General features: G+C 48.6%; 1 protein-coding gene across 1 annotated transcript in view; it reads right to left on the reverse strand.

Moving 5' to 3' along the window:
• SRSF12 (serine and arginine rich splicing factor 12) overlaps positions 1–16,132 on the reverse strand; it is a 103,289-nt gene that overhangs the window by 38,368 nt on the left and 48,789 nt on the right. The window contains exon 4 of the mRNA XM_033938740.1: positions 5,272–5,410. Within this exon, the coding sequence (XP_033794631.1) occupies positions 5,272–5,410 (139 nt within the window). The remainder of the gene's footprint in view (positions 1–5,271; positions 5,411–16,132) is intronic.

The following is a 16,132-nucleotide window of genomic DNA, read 5'->3' on the forward strand; positions in this document are numbered from 1 at the left end:
ACTCTGAATAACTTCATATCGTCTGCAAATTTAATCACCTCACTCGTCGTACCTATGTCCAGATCGTTTATAAAGATGTTGAACAGCACGGGTCCAAGCACCGAACTCTGCAGCACCCCACTGGTGATGCTCTTCCAGTCCCAGTATTGTCCATTTACCCCCACTTTGTTTCCTATGCTCCAGCCACTTTTTAATCCACGTGAGTATTTCACCCTCGATTCCATGGCTCACAATTTTCTGAAGTAGTCGTTCATGCGGAACCTTGTCAAACGCCTTCTGAAAGTCCAGATATACAATGTCGACCGGGTCACCTTTGTTTATCTGCCTGTTCACTCCCTTGAAGAATTGCAGCAAGTTTGTCAAACAAGATCTGCCTTTGCTGAAACCGTGCTGGCCGGTACTCATCAGACCGTGTCCGTCAAGATCTTGTGTCAGTGACCCTTTGGAGACGAGCAGAGCTGAAACTAGTGCTCCATTATTTGTGGGATTGTCAGGTGAAGTATCGCTGGAGGCACCCCTCCTTAGCCTTGCTTTTCTACCATCACATAGGGAAAGGGAAAAGGAAAGGATTGGATCTTGTATACTGCCTTTATGTAGTTCTACAACCACACTCAAAGCGCTTTACATACAGGTACTTCAAGCATTTTTCCTATTTGCCCGATGGGCTCACAATCTATCTAATATACCTGAGGCAATGGAGGAGTAAGTGACTTGCCTAGGGTCACAAGGAGCAGTGCAGGGTTAGAACCCACCACCTCAGGGTGATAAATAAGAACATAAGAAATGCCTCCGCTGGGTCAGACCTGAGGTCCATCGCGCCCAGCAGTCCGCTCACGCGGCGGCCCACCAGGTCCAGGACCTGTGCAGTAATTCTCTATCTATACCCCTCTATCCCCTTTTCCAGCAGGAAACTGTCCAATCCTTTCTTAAACCCCAGTACCGTACGCTGCCCTATAACGTCCTCTGGAAGTGCATTCCAGGTGTCCACCACACGTTGGGTAAAGAAGAACTTCCTAGCATTTGTTTTGAATCTGTCTCCTTTCAACTTTTCCGAATGCCCTCTTGTTTTTTTATTTTCTGAAAGTTTGAAGAATCTGTCCTTCTCTACTCCTCCAGGGAAAAGAGACCCAGTTTCTCCAATCTCTCAGCATATGAAAGGCTTTCCATCCCCTTAATCAGTCATGTCGCTCTCCTCTGAACTCTCTCGAGTAACGCCATATCCTTCTTAAGGTATGGTGACCAATACTGGATGCAGTACTCAAGATGCGGACGCACCATTGCCCGGTACAGCGGCAGGATAACTTCTTTCGTTCTTGTTGTAATACCTTTCTTGATTATACCTAGCATTCTATTCGCTCTCTTAGTGGCCGCTGTGCACTGTGCCGTCGGCTTCATTGTCATGTCCACCATTACCCCCAAGTCCCTTTATTGGGTACTCTCATTCAATAACATCCCTCCCATCGTATAGCTGTACCTCGGGTTTCTGATTCCCACATGTAATACTTTACACTTCTCAACATTGAACTTCATCTGCCATCTCTCTGCCCATTCCCCTAATTTGTCCAAGTCCCTTTGCAATTTTTCGCAGTCCTCCTTTGTCCGAGCTCCACTAAATAGTTTGGTGTCGTCCGCAAATTTTATTATCTCACTCTTCGTTCCTGTTTCTAGATCATTTATGAATATATTAAATAGCAGCGGCCCAAGCACCGAACCCTGCGGAACACCACTCGTGACCTTCCTCCAGTCTGAGTAGTGGTCCTTCACCCCTACCCTCTGTTTCCTACCCGCTAAATTTAAGGTCCTGTTTGGAAGTTCAACCAGAGCTGGAAGGTATGTCACCTCCAAGGCAAAGCCCTTAACAGATGGACATCCCACAAGGGATTTAACTACTAGCCTCCCCCAATGGCATCACCATTGCAAGAAGACTGGAAAAAATGGTTTCTTTCCCTAGGTACAGGAAGAATCCCGTTGGACTAGAAAACGGCCAACGTCATCCCGCTCCACAAAAAGGGATGCAAGACGGAGGCTGCGAACTACAGACCGGTGAGTCTCATATCGATAGTGAGCAAACTAATGGAAACTCTAATCAAACGTCAATTGGACACAATCCTGTCCGAGGATTAACTACGAGATCCCCATCAACACGGATTTACAAAGGGAAGGTCCTGCCAATCCAATCTGATCAGCTTCTTTGACTGGGTAACAAGAAAGCTGGATATGGGGGAATCCCTGGACATCGTGTACTTGGACTTCAACAAAGCATCTGATAGCGTCCCACACCACAGGTTATTGAACAAGATGAGTTCGATGGGATTAGGTGACACATTAACTGCATGGGTTAAGGACTGGCTTAGTGGTAGACTTCAAAGGGTGGTGGTAAATGGCACCCCCTCCGAAACGATGGAGGTGATCAGCGGAGTACCGCAGGGCTCTGTCTTGGGTCCGATCCTATTCAACATTTTCGTAAGCGACTTGGCTAAGGGTCTTCGAGGTAAAATTACGTTATTCGCCGATGACGCCAAACTATGCAACATAGTGGACAAGAGCACAACAGACAAAAGCACAGTGCCTGACAAAGGCTCAATACCCGACAATATGACACATGGCCTACTCCTACTGGAGCATTGGTTCAGGACCTGGCAACTGAGTTTCAATGCCAAAAAATGCAAGGTCATGCACCTTGGCAGCAAAAATCCATGCACTTCTCATACCCTGAATTATGAGACCCTAGCAAGGACTGTAGCAGAACGAGACTTGGGGGTGATCATTAGTGAATACATGAAGTCTGCCAATCAAGTGAAGAAAGCTTCATCCAAAGCTAGACAAATCATAGGTTGTATCCGTAGGAACTTCGTCAGCCGTAAGCCCGAGGTCATAATGCCGTTGTACAGATTCATGGTGAGACCCCATCTGGACTACTGTGTACAATTCTGGAGGCCACATTACCACAAAGATGTGCAGAGAGTTGAGTCGGTTCAGAGAATGGCCACCCAGATGGTCTCAGGACTAGAGAGCTACACGGGGACGACGGGCATCCCGCGGGTTCCCCCTTCGGGTCACGGGGATCCCGTGGGGACGCCTCCGAGGGTCGCAGGGTTCCTGCGGGGCTGGATGTACTCAGTCGCGCGGCTCTTCTTCTCCCTACCTGCTCTGCTTGCAGCACAGAGCCGAACGGAAGTGTTCCCGACGTCAGCGCTGACGTCGGAGGGGAGGGAGGGCTTAAACAAAGCCCTCCCGCCCTCCAGTTCTGACATCGGGAAGACTTCCGTTCGGCTCTGTGCTGCAGGCAGGGCAAGTAAGGAGAAGGAGAATAGCCTCGCGGTTCGAGTGGCTACCAAGGGAGGGGGGCGGTCCGCCCCGTCCCAGGTGAAGCACAGCCGGCCAGGTCCCCTTACTTTTATGGCGCTTCCCCGACCGACCGACAACAGCCCTGGTCCGACAAACCTCCCTGCCCTTAACCGCGAATCTAAATTACCTTCTTACAGCAGCTGTAAGATGGTAATTTAGATTCGCGGGTTAAGGGCAGGGAGGTTTGTTGGACCGGGGCTGTTGTCGGTCAGTCGGGGAAGCGCCACAAAAGTAAGGGGACCTGGCCGGCTGTGCTGCACCCGGGGAGGGAGAGAAGGAGGGGGGGGAAGGACACTGAAAGCACTTGTGGAAGACAGAGGGGGGAGAAGGATGCTGACAGGACATGGGGAAGACAGGGGGGGGTGGAAGGACGCTGAAAGGCCATGGGGAAGACGGGGGGGAGGGGGGTGGAAGGACGCTGAAAGGCCATGGGGAAGACAGAGAGGGAGAAGGACCCTGAAAGGACATGGGGAAGACAGAGGGGGGAGAAGGACACTGAAAGCACATGTGGAAGACAGAGGGGGGAGAAGGACGCTGACAGGACATGGGGAAGATGGGGGAAGAAAAGGACGCTGAAAAGAAATGGGGAAGAGAGAGTGGGAAGAAGACGCTGGCAGGGAAGAAGACAGAGATGCCAGACATTGGGGGAGTGGAGGGAAGAAGATGGGTGCCAGACCAATTTGGAAGGGGGGAGAAAGGGAGAGGCACAGTAACAGAGCAAATGGAAGACGGAGAAGGAAGAGAGACAGTGGATGGAAGGAATTGAATGAGAACATGAGGAAAGCAGAAACCAGGTAACAAAGGTAGGAAAATAATTCTATTTCTTTTTTTTTGCTTCAGGATAAAATAGTATATTAGTTGTGTTTATAAAAATTTATAAACATTAGAGGCTCTGGTAGAAACCCGTTTACAAAGTATGTATTCTTCCCAATTAATATTTCCAAATTAATAAAGTCTTTTTGCTTATTTGTAAATGGGTTTCTACCAGAGCCTTTAATTCAGTAGCATAATTAAATGAAATAACTATTTCTGAAGTTTATAGGGGCGGGCGGGGACGGAGGGGATTCCTCATGGGGACGGGCGGGGACGGAGGGGATTCCTCGTGGGGACGGAGGGATTCCTCACGGGGACAGGTGTGATTCCTCACGGGACGGGTGGGGACGGATGTGATTCCTCACGGGATGGGTGGGACTTTGGCGGGGACGGGTGGGTTTCTGTCCCCGCCGCAACTCTCTACTCAGGACTCAAGGATCTCCCGTATGAGGAACGGCTGGATAAGTTGCAGCTTTACTCACTCGAGGAACGCAGAGAGAGGGGAGACATGATCAAGACGTTCAAATATGTCATGGGCTGTATCGAGGTGGAGGAAGATATCTTTTTTCTTAAAGGTCCCACGGCAACAAGAGGGCATCCGTTGAAACTCAGGGGTGGAAAATTTCATGGCGACACCAGAAAATATTTCTTCACCGAAAGAGTGTTTGATCGCTGGAATAGTCTTCCTCTAGAGGTAATTGAGGCCAGCAGCGTGCCAGATTTTAAGAAAAAAATAGGATTGGCACGTGGGAGCTCTTCACGGAAGGAGTCAGGGGGTGGGACATTGGTATGGGCAGACTAGATGGGCCGTGGCCCTTTTCTGCCGTCACTTTCTATGTTTATGTGTTCCATAGTGTCCTCGGTTAGCAAAAAAGGTAAGGCTGCTTATGAGAAGCGTGTTTATTAACTTGTGCTTGGTGTCTAATCCATACCATATTTTCAGGGCAAGGCAGGGGCTGTGAAGATACTATAAGGGTGTTTCTTCCTCCCCATTTGAAAAGTAGAATCTTTTAGTTCTAAGTGATACTTTCTGCACTTCTGATGAAACTTCATTTAATATCAGCTAATCTGTCTGTAGGTTTAGGTGTTCCTATTAAGAAGCAGACTTACTCTCTCAGACTGTCTGATCTTCTCCTGCCATGGTCCCAGGAAGAGCTCCTGCTACGTGTCCTCCTCCTGCTATGGCTCCGGGACCTTCTATATTCCAATGGAGAAGCATGGCGCTCTTTGCTTTTCATCTGACCTGGTGCTAGAATTTAAAGTGAAGTTGGAATAGTTTATCATTGCAACATAAGATAATTCTCTAAAGAAAGAATGACACCCTCTCCAAATATATTAATGGCTGTTCATTCCCTCGTAATTCCATAATGAATATACAGTGATACCTCGGTTTACGAGTGCACTGGTTTGCGAGTGTTTTGCAAGATGAGCAAATCATTTGCAAAATCGGCGCCTCAGAAACCGAGCTTGCCTCGATTTACAAATGCCCCCCCGTGATACGGCATCCCCCCCTCGCACCCATCCACCCACCCGAACACATTGCTTATCCCCCATCTGGAACCGGCACCAACCCACAGGACATGCCGGTGCCAGAAGATCTGCCGTCTTCTTTTTGCTGGGCCTTGAGCATCTGCGCATGCTCAAGGTCTTCGAGTTCCCGCTCTCTCCAAGAATCTCTGACAGAGCGAGAACTCTAAGGCCTTGAGCATGCGCAGATGCTCAAGGCCCAGCAAAAAGAAGACGGCAGATCTTCGGGCACCGGCATGTCCTGTGTGTTGATGCCGGTACCATATGGGGGTAAGCAATGTGTTCGGGTGGATGGGTGCGTGGAGGATGCCAGATCACAGCAGGGGGGTTGACGCAAGCGGGGGGGGGGGGGGGGGGCGCCCTTCGTGAGCGGGGGAGCAATGCCGGTTCTCGGGGGGGAAGAGCAGCACCGCTGGCCTTGGGGGAGGGTGGGAACGTATCAAGCGAGTTTCCCTTAATTCCTATGGGGAAACTCGCTTTGATATAAGAGTTCTTTGGTTTACGAGCATGCTTCTGGAACGAATTATGCTTGTAAACTAAGGTTCCACTGTATATTAAAGTTAATAACAGCGCTAATTTCTTGCACCAAAAGAAGTGTATAAAGGGCGAGACAAAAAATAAAAATTAACCCCCTAGAGTTTTTTTGGTGTTCTCAGCAACCACATAGAATTTCAATGTGGAATTTTACAGCTTTACTTTTAAAAACGGCAATGTTACAAACTTTTTAGCACTGATTTAAATATCTTAAAAAATGTTTGCACTATAAATCTAACAAGTACTAAACAAGAAACACCAAGACCCTCAACAAATTGGGACTTAGTCTTACTGACTAAACACAGGCTGTGTTTTGGTGCTTGCATCAGTGGTCTATATAAAAAAATAAAATAAATATGTTTGAACAAGTTACATAATTATATAGATTCTAAATTATATCAAACCATCATTATACAAGCAAAGATCTAAAAAAAACAAACATGGAAAAAGGAAAAAACAAAAGAACACAGATATCGCTCAAAATTGTTATGTATGGATCTGAAGGGGAGAAATATGCTTATAGGGTGAGAAAGCAGGCGTTTTAGAGGGCAACAGGCATACATTCTCACATGTGGGTGACATCATCCAAGGAACCCGGTACAGACACTACCAAGTGCACCGTTGGCTCACGGGACCCTTCCTGAGGCTATCCTGCAGGATTGTCCAGAACCTGAACTACCTACGGAACCAAAGGGTCCACCTGGCGCACCGCACACCAAGCCTGAAAACACCTCCAGGCTTTCGCGTAGGCTGAGACTGTCGATTTCCACTTGCTCTGTAGGAGCGTGGCGATAATCGTAGAGGAATACCCCCTGGCCATCAAGACTGCCCACTCAAGCGCCAGGCCGTAAGACCAAAGTGGTCCAGACCTCGAAGAGCAAACGGACCCTGCATGAGTAACCGCTGATGGTAAGGAAGACGCAGACTGCTCCCGGAGCTCAATCTCACAAGGTCAGCGTATCAAGGTCGTCTGGTCGCATTGTCCGAGAACACACAGACAGCCGTCCTGTGGAGATTCACTTGAAACCGTAGCAGAGCTAACCGGATCGCTCATAGCTCCAGCCGATTGATCGACCATCGGCTCTCTCTGACGCAGACTATTCCCTGTTCAGTGGCCCTGGACCGGGACGGACATGCAAACCACTCCCCAACCAGAGAGACTCATGTCTGTAGTCAGAGTCACTCAATCCAACCACCACAGCATACTGCAGTGTGTCGCTGCCAACCAAGGCAGCTGCAGCCCCAGCGCATCTCTTTGGGGATTCCACCTCGACAGAAGTGAAAACTGAAGAGGACGCAGACGAGCTCTCGCCCACGGAATTATGTCTATGGCTGCCAGCATGAGACCCAACACCTGCAGGGACTGCCAGGCTGTCGGAGCTGGGACCGTCAACATGTCCTGAATCTTACTCCTGAGTTTCAGTTTTCTGGATTCTGGAAGAAACACCCGGTTCTGACCTGTGTTGAACCGGATACCCAGGTACTCCAACTTCTGGGTCGGCACGAGGCAACTCTTCTTCAGATTGATCACCTTTCCGAGATGTTCCAGACGAGGGAGCTCTGATCAGCCAGTCGGCGAGGTATGGATGCACTAACACACCCAGAGATCGCAGATGGGCAGCCACCATGATCCTGGTAAAGGTTTTGTGCGCCGATACCAAACCGAAAGGGAGCGCTGGCAACTGGAAATGCCTCCCTAGAATATGAAGCCACAGGAACTCCCGATGTTCTGGGAAAATTGGGATCTACACTTCTGTGAGATCCAAGGAAGCCAAAAACTCCCCGGGTGCCACCGCTGCTAACACAGAATGCACCGATTCCATCCGGAAATGCAGGAACTCGCAAGAATGCATTCACTGCTATGAGGTCCAGAATTGGTCTGCAATTAACGGAGTCCGTCTTCAGCACAACGAAGTAAATCGAGTATCTCCCGGAGCCCAAGTCACCCTGTGGGACAGGCTCTATAGCCGCCATATCTAGCAACCGGCGCACTGTAGCGTGCACCTTGCCGACCCTGTCTGGATTGCCCTCAGGAGAGGACATGAAGCCATCCGCTGAAAGAATTGCAGTTGAAGACCTTCCCCGAGTACTTCTAGAACCCACTGGTCCGAGGCTATCTTCAGCCATTCCGTAAGGAAGGCCGATAGCCGCCCCCCTGATTCGGGGAGGCATCAGAGCCCTGGCATCATAATTTTCCACTGGAAGGGACCGAAAGTCAAACGTTGGGAGGTGTGGGCGCGCTATACCTCAAAGCAAGGTCTGTAGGAGACTCTGAAACGCTGTCCCGCCACAGGGGGTCTGGAGTACTGCAAGGTCCTCTGGAAGGGACGAAAATTCGACCGTACCAAACCCCTGGGTGGACGAGATCTAGGGCCAGGAAGCACCTTAGGCTTACGGTCCTGCTCACTCGCCATAAGGTCATCCAAACCCTGGCCAAATGAGAGCGAACCTGTGAATGGCTCCCAGCTTAGCAAAAACCTTCAAAATATCATAGAGGGCGTCTGCCAAATAATTCACTCCAGAGACCAGAAAATCAAGATCCCGAAGGACAACCTCCTCAGGATCTGACGAAGTTTAGTATGACATGCCTGGGCCACAAAGGAAGTGGCTGCTGCAGCTCGCACCCCTATTGCTGCAGAATCAAAAAGACGCTTCATGACAAAATCCAGTCTACGGTCCTGGACAACCTATAGGACCACCCCTCCATCCAAGGGCAAAGAGGTACGTTTAGTGACCCGAGCCACCGCCAAATCCACCCTTGGCGGGACTAGGCGCTTGGAAAATTCAGAGACCATAGGATACAATTTAGCCATGGTCCTAGCGCACTTCAGGGGACCCTCTGGGGCCCCCCAACCTCCAAGAGCATTTCTGCCGAGTCTGCATGATCTGGAAATGCAGCGGAGAGCAGGCGCGTAGAACACATGATCGAACACTCCGCCTGAACTGCAGAGTCTAAGGCAAGCCCCAATGCCCACAGGGATTCAGAGATAAATCAGGAAGGCAACTGGACTTAGCCTGTGCACCATCTGATACTCTCCCACATTGTGAGAATCAACGTTCTGGGAATCCCCGAGATCCACTAGGCTAGTCACACAGCGGGACTCGCCGAATCGCCGTGTGGCAGCAATGGCCTAGAAAGTGACGCAGGTACCATGACAATCACGGGAAGTTGCTGCTGAAGTTCAGGCGTACCAGCAAGGATCAGATCGACATGCTGGAATCCAAAGGCTGTACAGACTGCCGCACCGCAGTCTGATAGGGAGACACGGACATAGCCCGCTGTCTCATGAAAGCCTGAAGACATTATATCCACAAATTCTGGCGGAAATTAGTCCTCGGTGGTCTGAGCCGATCAGCGGGACTCAGATTTGAAATTGTTTAAAGATCGATGAGACTTTCCCTGGAACTGCGTTTGCGTTTTTGTGAAAATGCCCTCCTCGCACAATTGTGATTTCCCGGACACTGGATTCGCGACACTGGCAACAATGGAGGAAAACAGGTCCTCTCCGGAGGAGGAAAGTGTAGAATCCACACACTGGTTACGCCCCTGACGGCCCATGGCACACAGAATATGTGGCTGCGAAATCGCAAGCCATCCGCTAGATTTATGGCATGAATCCATGCCATCCTGTCCTGAGGTGGCCATTTGTGAAGTTTGGAGCAAAAACGAAGCTTCTAAGTCCAAAAAATATAGTTTTAAAAACTTTAAAGAAAATCCAAGATGGCTGCCGCAGGTGCTGATTTTGACAGAAAAATGGCCGTTAAAAACGCAGGAAAACGCTAAAAATGGTGATTTTAGGATTTTACAGGAGGGAGGGACCAGGGAATGCAGGGAAACTCCCACAAAACCCCAATTTGAGGACCACCCCAAATCGACACACTCTGTGACTCACAGACACCAGAGAGACATGTGCTGCAATACATTTAAATGGCAGCCAGCAATACACAGTGCAAACATAGGGAGATCATTACCTCAGAAGCTGATTAAACTGGATGAAACCATGCAGTGAAGCTGCAGGAACAAACTGAAAAAGACAGGAAGATCCCGGGCAAGTAGCCCAAAGAGGAAGTATCATCTTTTAGTTGCCCTGCAGCTGAAGCTAATAGAGATACAAGATCCCATCCGTTCAGCTTCCAGAGAGATTGTACAAGAATGTAAGTTTCACACCATTCGTAGCTTTGTTTCTGGTGCAATTCTGTCATCAAAAAAGGCAAGTGCTGCTAGGTGCTTGGGACAGAAACCACAGATGTCTGGAAATAGCAGAAAGCGCCTTGTTTGCAACAGTTTTATTCAGATTTGTGTTGAGTATAAACAGCAATTCAACGTCATTATAGGAAGCCCTAATTCCCATTGGCTCAATCCCATACCACCATCACTGACTCACATGCCAACTTAAAGCTTTCCAGGAAAAGGTTTCCTTCATCATAGTGACGAAAACTGACCAGTCAAAGAACATCCATTCCAAGTGGAAATTGACAGCTGACAGACTGACTTCCCAAGGAATCAGTGTTTGGATGCAGATTGCAAACGAGACACCATATAAACTAAGCGCAATTGCCTACATACACACAGAAGGATGATGGCAGATAAGGAAAAATTATGTTCTTACCTGTTAATTTACTTTCCCTTAGATGCAGCAGATGAATCCAGAGACCAATGGGATAGCTCACATCTACCAGCAGGCAGAGATAGAGAAATTGATTAACAGGTGGTCCTATTGGCTGGCACTCCTCCTGTTTATCCAGTATAGCTCCTTGCCCAAGCATCCGTAACCATCAATAGGCATAGCATGTAAAAAACTTATTTCCCATAACAAATCTCAAAATGCAATAATACAGAAAACAACCTGCCATAATAACAAACTGCGAAAGTTGCAAAAGAAAAAACCGAGAGACAATATCCAGAAAGGGTGGGGCTCTGGATTCATCTGCTGCGTCTAAGGGAAAGAAAATTAACAGGTAAGAACATAATTTTTCCTTCCCTAGCAACAGCAGCAGATGAATCCAGAGACCAATGGGATGTAGCAAAGCAATCCTCAATCTGGGTGGGAAGCAAACGCCGCCTCCGCAACAACCGAAGCACAAAACGCCCCTACCGCATGCGCCCCCACATCCAAGCAGAAATGCGGAGAGAAAGCACTCTCGGAAGACCAATTAGCCGCGAGACAAATCTCCTCCAAGGAAAAAACCTCTGGGCCGAGCCCAAGAAGTAGCCATCGCTCTGGCGGAATGGTCATGAAGTTCTTTTGCCAACCGGTTCCCTGCCAGCAAGCAAGCATAAAGAATGTCCTCCTGGACTCATTGAGCGATGGAGGCTAAGGACGCCGCCATACGTTTGAGGCGTCCCTTGAAGAATACAAAAAGGAGATATAAACAACTAAAAGTCGTTAGAAACCGAGCTCGTGGAGAACGCTACGTACGTATCAAAAAATGCAGTGAATAAAAGCACTGCTCCCAGTTTCTCCTCCCAGGAAGGAAAAGCGAGCATGACATAAAAGAAAGGATGACACCCCCCTAGAAAGAAATAGTGGTACCATCCGAACTGATACCCCATATTTCGGAAATCAGAAATAGGAATCCCCGTTAAACAAGGCCTGCAACATAGAAAACTGCAGAGCTGAAGCCATGGCCACAAGAAACCCCATGTTCAACGGTACAGCCCTTTAGAGTCCCAAAAGACAAGGATGAAATGAAGTCTTCAGTAAACTGAGAAGTACGTAAAGATTGTACTCCAAACCGGGCTTTCTAAGAGGCGCATGAATATACCGCACTCTGTTTAGGAACTGAACTACATGAAGCTGAGAAGTAAGCGAAGAGCAATATACCTAGCCCTTGTAACAAGCCAAGAATGGCACTAGAAGCTGAAGGGAATTGAACACTAAGCCCTCGGCAATACACTTGTGCCAAAAAGGAACTCTGGAGTGGTTCAAACGTTAAGAAGCACCCAAGAAAGGAAAAACCTCCAAAAGGAAGCAGAAGCCACAGGAGAAGACGTCTGTAGCACCTGGATAAGAGACGTAACAACCTGCTTCGCATAACCCTTACAAGTCAGCCAAGATTTTTCAAAAAACTAGGTCGTAATACTAAAGTAGTACAAATATCCATGTTGATCGGACCCTAGGCGACCAAAGCCGGAGATACCAGGAAACTTCTTAGTCCGGCTGTCGAAAGACTCATCAAATTCGCATAGTAAGGATGGCGCCGCCAATCCAGAGATTCTACAAATACTGTGCCCGGAAAGCGAGCTCGAGATGGCAAATCCAAGCCATCATCAGCCAGCGGAAAACACTGAAAAAGAGAAGGCAGAATCGAGAAAGGAGCCATGCAGCTACCCCCTCTAACTCCCACTCCCTGGGCCCGCCAAAGAAGCTAGGAAGCTTAGAATTGAGAGACGAGGCCATGAGGTCTAGGTCAAGGAGATCTCACGTCCATAAAAAGAGCTAGAACGCCTGAGCTACAAATTTCAATATCCAGGATGCAGAAGATTACACTATTACTAACATGCACACTTTCCAGAGCGTACACAGCACTGTACACTGTAACATACAAGAAATGGGCCATGCTCAGATTCCACGGAGAGAAAGTCTATCCAAACTCTTATCCTGATCCATAAAAGGATCTGCTAACAGAAGACGAAGATAAGAGTCCACCCATTGAAGCAGACCAACTTCACCTGCCAACTGAGTACAACACCTACTGTCCAAGCTGTAGAGAAATACCCCCATCCTAATACTGACCAAAAGGACCCTCAGCGGCAATCCGGAAGAATGATCTGAAGCTCCAGAAAGGTAGCCTGACCCTGCTCAAGAGTAGAAGAATGAACAGTACTGAGTCGCCTCTGAAGACCAGACTCCTGGAGCTGAGGGTGGAAGCCACCGAGCCCCCCAACCCGACAGCCCGGGATAAACATAGAAACATAGAAGATGACAGCAGAAAAGGGCTACAGCCCATCAAGTCTGCCCACTCTGCTTACCCACCCCCTGTCTATGCCCTAATGACCCAATTTCCTTATCTTGACCCTCGTAGGGATCCCACATGGGTATCCCATTTATTCTTAAAGTCTGGCACGCTGTCTGCCTCGATCACCTGCACTGGAAGCTTGTTCCAATGATCAACCACTCTCTCTGTGAAGAAATACTTTCTGGTGTCGCCATGAAATTTTCCGCCCCCGAGTTTGAGCGGGTGCCCTCATGTGGCCGAGGGTCCCTTGAGAAAGAAAATATCATCTTCCACTTTGACACGTCCCGTGAGGTACTTAAATGTTTCGATCATGTCTCCCCTCTCCCTAAGTTCCTCGAGAGTGTAGAGCTGCAATTTGTTCAGTCTCTCTTCGTACGAGACACCCTTGAGACCCGAGATCATCCTGGTGGCCGTCCGCTGAACCGATTCAATTCTGCGCACATCTTTACTGTAATGTGGCCTCCAGAATTGCACACAGTCTCCAGATGAGGTCTCACCATGGCCCTGTACAACGGCATTATGACTTCAGGCTTTCGGCTGACGAAACTTCTATTGATACAACCCAATATCTGCCTTGCCTTAGATGAAGCCTTCTCCACTTGATTGGCAGTTTTCATGTCTGCACTGATAATTACTCCTAAATCTCATTCTGCTGAAGTCCTAGTTAAAGTTTCTCCATTCAAGAAGTACGTACTGCATGGATTTCCGCTTCCGAGGTGCATGACCTTACATTTAGCATTGAAGCCTAGTTGCCAGGTTGAGGACCAACTTTCCAATGTAAGCAGGTCCTGCGCCATATAATTCTGTAAACTGCATTCACTTACTATATTATATAGTTTGGCGTCATCGGCGAATAGTGTTATTTTACCTTGAAGCCCTTGAGTCAGATCCCCTATGAATATGTTGAAAAGGAGTGGACCCAGGACCGAGCCCTTCGGCACTTCACTGGTCACCTCCGATGTTTTAGAGAGGGTACCATTAACCACCACCCTCTGAAGTCTGCCACTCAGCCAATCATTGACCCATGCAGTTAGTGTCTCTCCTAACCCCATCGATTCCATCTTGCTTAGCAGCCTGCGGTGTGGGACACTGTCAAAAGCTTTACTGAAGTCCAGGTACACGACGTCCAAAGACTCTCCCAAGTCCAACTTTCTTGTTACCCAGTCAAAGAAGCTGATTGGATTGGCAGGACCTACCCTTGGTGAATCCATGCTGACTGGGATCCCGAAGATTCCCTTCATTCAAGATCGTGTCCAATTTGCTTTTAATTAGTGTTTCCATGAGTTTGCACATGCAGCTCAGCACAGAGGCCCAAATAAGGACAGTTACCAACAGACAAAGGCTCAATCTGCAGGGACCCCAAGAGAGACAATGAGATACCTGTGTGAAATACAGGGCACTATCTTACTGCTGATCTCACCGTGCCGTGAGTTGCCGTATGTCGCCCCAGTCCGGAGACAAACCGAGACTGGGTGACCTAGCACAGGTCAGAGTCTCTCTGGTAAACCCCTTGAGTGCTAACCCCAGAGTCCGATTAAACAAGCAGCTTCCTTCAAGGGAGTACAGCAGGAACACAGACATAGACATATAAATCTGCCCAAGCTTGTCCCAAAGCTGGTGAAACACATACAACTTGTCTGAACCGGAAAGGAGAGAAGCCCCGGCATACCCTGACCAAAGTCAGCTGGAAACAAACTACCGGAACGCTGCAGCTCTCCTGCCATCGCCGGAGACCCAAGCGCACGCCTGATTCTCGCTGACACGTGGTCGCTGAATCAATGCTCCTAGAAACATAGTCGGATTCGAGCCCCGCAAAATTTACCCTGCCGCGGCTTGCATAGAAAGAAAATCAGACTCGGGGAATAACCAGAAGAACGGTCCACAGCGCCGGAAAAAACATGTCCCATCTCATGCGCGCTGCTATAAACTGGCACCAGCACAATCAGCTGCACATGGCCGTGACAAACACCGATGAAAGAGAGCCTCAGAATAAACAGGACTACTGCTGCACTGAAACCCAACAATGAGAACAAGTACGAGCATGAAATCGCATCGCTACTGCCGCGCTGTAACCAACAAGGAAACCAAGCGCGTGCATGCAAAGGGCGGGAAGTCCCGGCTCCCTCCACAGATTTCTAGTCATAAAACTTAGCCTCAATAAAATATCCATACCTTAAATGTACGATGACCGAACCCACAGTACTAAGACTCCCAAACAGAACCTGAAGTTCAAACAACCGTAAAAGCCTGACATACTCACAAGCTTGTTGTTAGGGCCAGTCGAAGCCAGTTTGCAGCAAAAGCATGACAGAATGTAGCAACTGTGGTCTCTTTTTTTTTTTTACAGAGAAGGGAAAGAAGAAAAAAATTGAGACCCAGTCAGACCCTCTAGCAATGGAGGGAGGGTGAGGCAGGGACCTGGGGGGCCCAGGTGTAACCCCTAAAGCCAGTACCGTTCAGCCGGACACCCCTGTCTCAACAGGAGAAACAGAATGGCAGTCTCACTGAAGAGAAATCTCAACAGGAGAAAATAAAGTTCCTGTCACAGCCAGAATTCAGGAGCTAGTTGAATAGCAACCTTTTCCTGCTGGGAGATAGAGAATACTGGATAAACAGGAGGAGTGCCAGCCAATAGGACCACCTGTTAATCAGTTTCTCTATCTCCGCCTGCTGGTAGATGTGAGCTATCCCATTGGTCTCTGGATTCATCTGCTGCTGTTGCTAGGGAAAGGCCAAATAACCCATCCAGTCTGCCCATCCGCAGTAACATTATCCCTTCCTCTTTATAAGAGATCCCACATGCCTATCCCATGCTTTCCTGAATTCAGACACAGTCTCTGTCTCCACTACCTCTTCCAGAAGACTGTTCCAAGCATCTACCTCCCTCTCAGGTAAAAAAAAACCCCACACAACCCCCCCTCCACAATCCAACACACAAGCAAACAGTGCC

This window comes from Geotrypetes seraphini, chromosome 3 (assembly GCF_902459505.1).
Source record: "Geotrypetes seraphini chromosome 3, aGeoSer1.1, whole genome shotgun sequence".
Taxonomy (NCBI): Eukaryota; Metazoa; Chordata; class Amphibia; order Gymnophiona; family Dermophiidae; genus Geotrypetes; species Geotrypetes seraphini.